The 3,821-nt window shown below is 46.1% G+C and overlaps 1 protein-coding gene across 1 annotated transcript in view; it reads left to right on the forward strand.

Annotated features, from left to right (window-relative positions):
• Positions 1-3,551, forward strand: part of nes (nestin) — an 8,400-nt gene extending 4,849 nt beyond the window's left edge. Inside the window, exon 4 of the mRNA XM_030370971.1 lies at positions 64-3,551. Within this exon, the coding sequence (XP_030226831.1) occupies positions 64-2,861 (2,798 nt within the window). The 3' untranslated portion in view covers positions 2,862-3,551. The remainder of the gene's footprint in view (positions 1-63) is intronic.
• Positions 3,552-3,821: the final 270 nt, after the last annotated feature.

A 3,821-nucleotide genomic window follows, 5' to 3' on the forward strand; every position in this document is an offset into this window, starting at 1 on the left:
TACAATATATGTGTTTTAATCCTCAATCTATGTTGTACTTGGCTCTGTCCTTCTCCTCCACAGATTCAAGACAAAAAGGTATGAGGAGCAATTACCGCACACAGGTGTCTGCACCCAGGCACTATGCCAGTCAACGCTCATCTTTCAATGGAGTGCACGATAAATCAAGATCCCCTGTTACCACTAAAACCTCCTGCGGGCTGCCTAGATCCTCCGTGTGGGACAGAACCCCCCCAAAACAACACAACACAACATCCTCGGCCGGGGGTCTGGTCGACGACAGGAACCCAGAGAAGTGTGTCACAAGTGTGACCTTGTATCCAAAGATACAGCGGAACGGCACAGAGGAGCACTTCAGGCACCAGGAGGTGCACGAGGAGGTGACCTACGCCGAGCCCCTGTCTCCTCCCAATGAGCAGGAGGCCCTTGAGGAATCTTTGGTTCATCAACCAACTATGGAGAGTCCCGTCATGCACTCGATGATCAGCTGTAAGGTGGAGTCCGGATTGAACACTTTTAAACCTGCTTTCAATGCTGAGGAAAAACATTGGCAAATTCCCATAAAAGAAAAAGCCATATATCGTGTTGACACAGAAGAGAGATCAGCACCTTTCTTGGACAAGAATAGGGAAAATTATTCAAAGCCCACTCCTTTTGATGCTTGGGTGGAGCCAGGGCAGGCATTAGGGGATACCTCAGACTCTGAGGCCGAAGCAGTGTACGAGCCAAGAGTGGGATCCAACACAAGCGACCTAGCTTCCGAGGGAGAGCCTGAGGCAAGTATCTTCGACCAGGTGGTCTTCAACCCAGAGGAGAATGCCGCAGGCATCCATGCAGATGGCTCGCTGCTCCGCAAGGTTCAAAGCGAGAGTGAAGATAAGCTGTACCCTGACGGAGAAGAAATGGACACCTGGGATAGTGTCATAGAGAGAAAGGCGGAGCTGAAGAAAGAACAGAGCTTGGAAATGGACACCCGACATGCAGAACCGGAAGATATGTCAGCAAGGGAGCCAGGGCAGCAAGAAGTGGCAAAAGTGAATGTAGTTGCCTTTACGGAAGAAGATGTTCATTCAAGCTTGATTGTTACACCCACTGGGACACAATTCAGCGACACCAATCAAGACCAGATCCCACTTTTGGAGCAAGGGCAAGAAAATGTAAACAATGAGGAAGAGGATGAAGAGGATGAGGACTCTCAGAATGTGTCTGTATCATGGAGGACGGAGGTTGAGAGTGACAGTTACGCACAGGACAATACGTTGGCCGACACCCGACCCCTGATCCAGTACAAGAGCGATGAGGCTGACGGAAACAACCAGGCCTCACACTGTGATGATCTGGAATCGAGCGATGGGGAAGACAAGATGGAGGCTGGAGGAACAGGAAGTGGAACCTGGAGTGACGGCAAGTCAAAGAGATTTGGAACCATGGACGATCTGTGCGAAGAGACGGACGAGGACGCAGAGAAAGTGGGCTACGACATGAGCTATGCTCACGGTGACGACCAGGATGTTGTTACAAAGGAGCATGCCACATTGAGAACAGATTGTGAAGAGGAAAAGGAACAAGTTCAAATGATTATGAAAGACGGCCGAGAGCATTCAGATGAGGAGACAGAAGACCTCACCCAGCGGGTGATACCCAAGAAATACTCGAATGTGAATATGGATTACAGTGAAGATTTAGAGAATGTGGACAGACTAGTGGAGCTAGAGTTGGAGGGCTTGTCCACCACCACATATACTGCACACTTTGCAAAGCATCAGGCTAGCAAGAGTGAGATAGCAACGTCCATCCAGGAAGCCAAACCACAAGGGGTCGGCGAGACAATCGGAGAGGAAATGTTTATCCGTGTAGAGCATAGCATGAAGGCGCACCAGGAACTTCTTTCAACCAGCGCCACAAACGATAGGCCCAATGAGCAGCTGTTCCTTGATGACACCCAATACATTCAGGATGAGGATGAGGAAGCCAGGAATACTCTGATCACAGAAAACAACGATAGTAATGCGGCCATTGTAACAGACGATGAATCTGTTGCAATTGACTTCAATGAGGGGTTTGATGGCCAGGAGATCATCGATGACTGTGTTATGGAGCTATCAAACGGCTCAGGAGATGAGTCCCCCAATGATAGCCCATACCGACCACCCATTTCCACCGAGCAGGGAACTTCAGACCTTCAAGATGCCTTGGTAGAGGCAACGGTCTATCATGAGCTACACAAGGCTGAAACTGTGGAGGAATCTGAAGCTCCTCCAAAGCATTCTGTGGATGTTGATACAGACCAAGAGGTTTGTTCAGTAGCTGCACAGATAGTGAAATGGGAAGGTATAGGGAACCCTGCTGAGGCTACTGGTCAGTTTGCAGCAGGTGAAAGGTGTGAGAATGTGGAAGCCACAACTGAAAGCAATTTGGATTTCCCTGAAGCCATGCAAGACGAGAGGGATATTCTTCAGGTAAAGAGCTCAACAGAATCTATAATGACAAATTATAAAATCGAAAAAGACCTTCACAGTTTCTCCAGCTCAGATGTAGATGCAGATTTCTTGGGTTCTTCTGTGTTGACGGGTGCCAACTATCAACCAAAATCTTCCTTTCAAGAAGCCACTGGGGAAGTTAGTCCGAACCACAGCCAAGGTGACAACCTAGTTTTGGGTAGTTTAGACGAACAGCATGTAGCGATGGGGATCTCAAGGATGGAGGGGGGCATGGCTACAAGCCAGGTTACCAAGGGAGAGTTTGAGCAGAGGTCCTCAGAGAGGAAGCTGTATGAATGCAAGGATGCCGCTGAGGAGGGCCTGACTCATTCAGAGGACTCTGAAGAAGAGGGCCATTCCTGGTCCTCTGGGGAGGAGTAGGTATTCAGTGGATCCTTTAGCAATAAAGAAACAGTTGATCAAGTCATATTCAGTGCTATTGAAGTGTGTGAAAACATATTGCTGCTAGGTGCTACTGTCCAACTAAAGTTTGCCATCGCTCTGGCTGTTTAACTGTAATAATGCTGTTATTTAATTTCCTGTTAAAACAACCATTTCTCTTGCTAAAATAACAAGGTATATCGTTCTGTCTTTGTTGTGGGCTGAATCAAAGAAACCTGTTCATTGCTACCAAGGGTGAAAGACCTATTGACAGAGCAAAGGGTTACCTTTGAGCATTTGTCTTATTGATCGCAGCCTAATCTGATTGAGATGAGGGCTGGAAATTCAAAAGCTCAGAGGCGTGGTGTCAAGGATCCGCTGTCTCTGAGGAAATAAGACTAGGCTAGAATTTCTAGCAGGGAATCAGCCCATTACACTCCATTATAATCAACCATCCGCCCTGTGTGCATGTCTCAAGGTGTATCGAAGGAGTAAGTTTCGTTTATTTTAAACAGACTTGTGGGCAATGCTTAGCCCAATAGCTTTAAAAACTATACTATTGGAACATTTTAATGTTTGAGGAATTGATGTCATTCTATTGCTTAAGCTACGCAGATACTTAATAAAGTGTGGCATTGCCTTGGTACTTATTTGTTTGAATAAACTGTAGATTCAAGAAACATTCTATGACTTTGCCTGGTACTGTGCACTTCCTTGTTATTATACAGCATATTTCTGTCCTATTTGTTGCATAAACAATCGCTAGGAATATTTGCAGCACTAATGTCGCTATAGATCTATGTGCCATGAGGCACATAGATTTTGGTTTGGTTGCAATTAAAGGCTTCATATTTCCACATTAGAATATATAAAAAAAACGTGACCTATTTTATACATTTTGTTGAGTTGCATAAGATTATCCTAAATGTTTCAACAATGTACAAACCCAGAGAAATCCAT

This window comes from Gadus morhua, chromosome 11 (genome assembly GCF_902167405.1).
Source record: "Gadus morhua chromosome 11, gadMor3.0, whole genome shotgun sequence".
NCBI lineage: Eukaryota > Metazoa > Chordata > Actinopteri > Gadiformes > Gadidae > Gadus > Gadus morhua.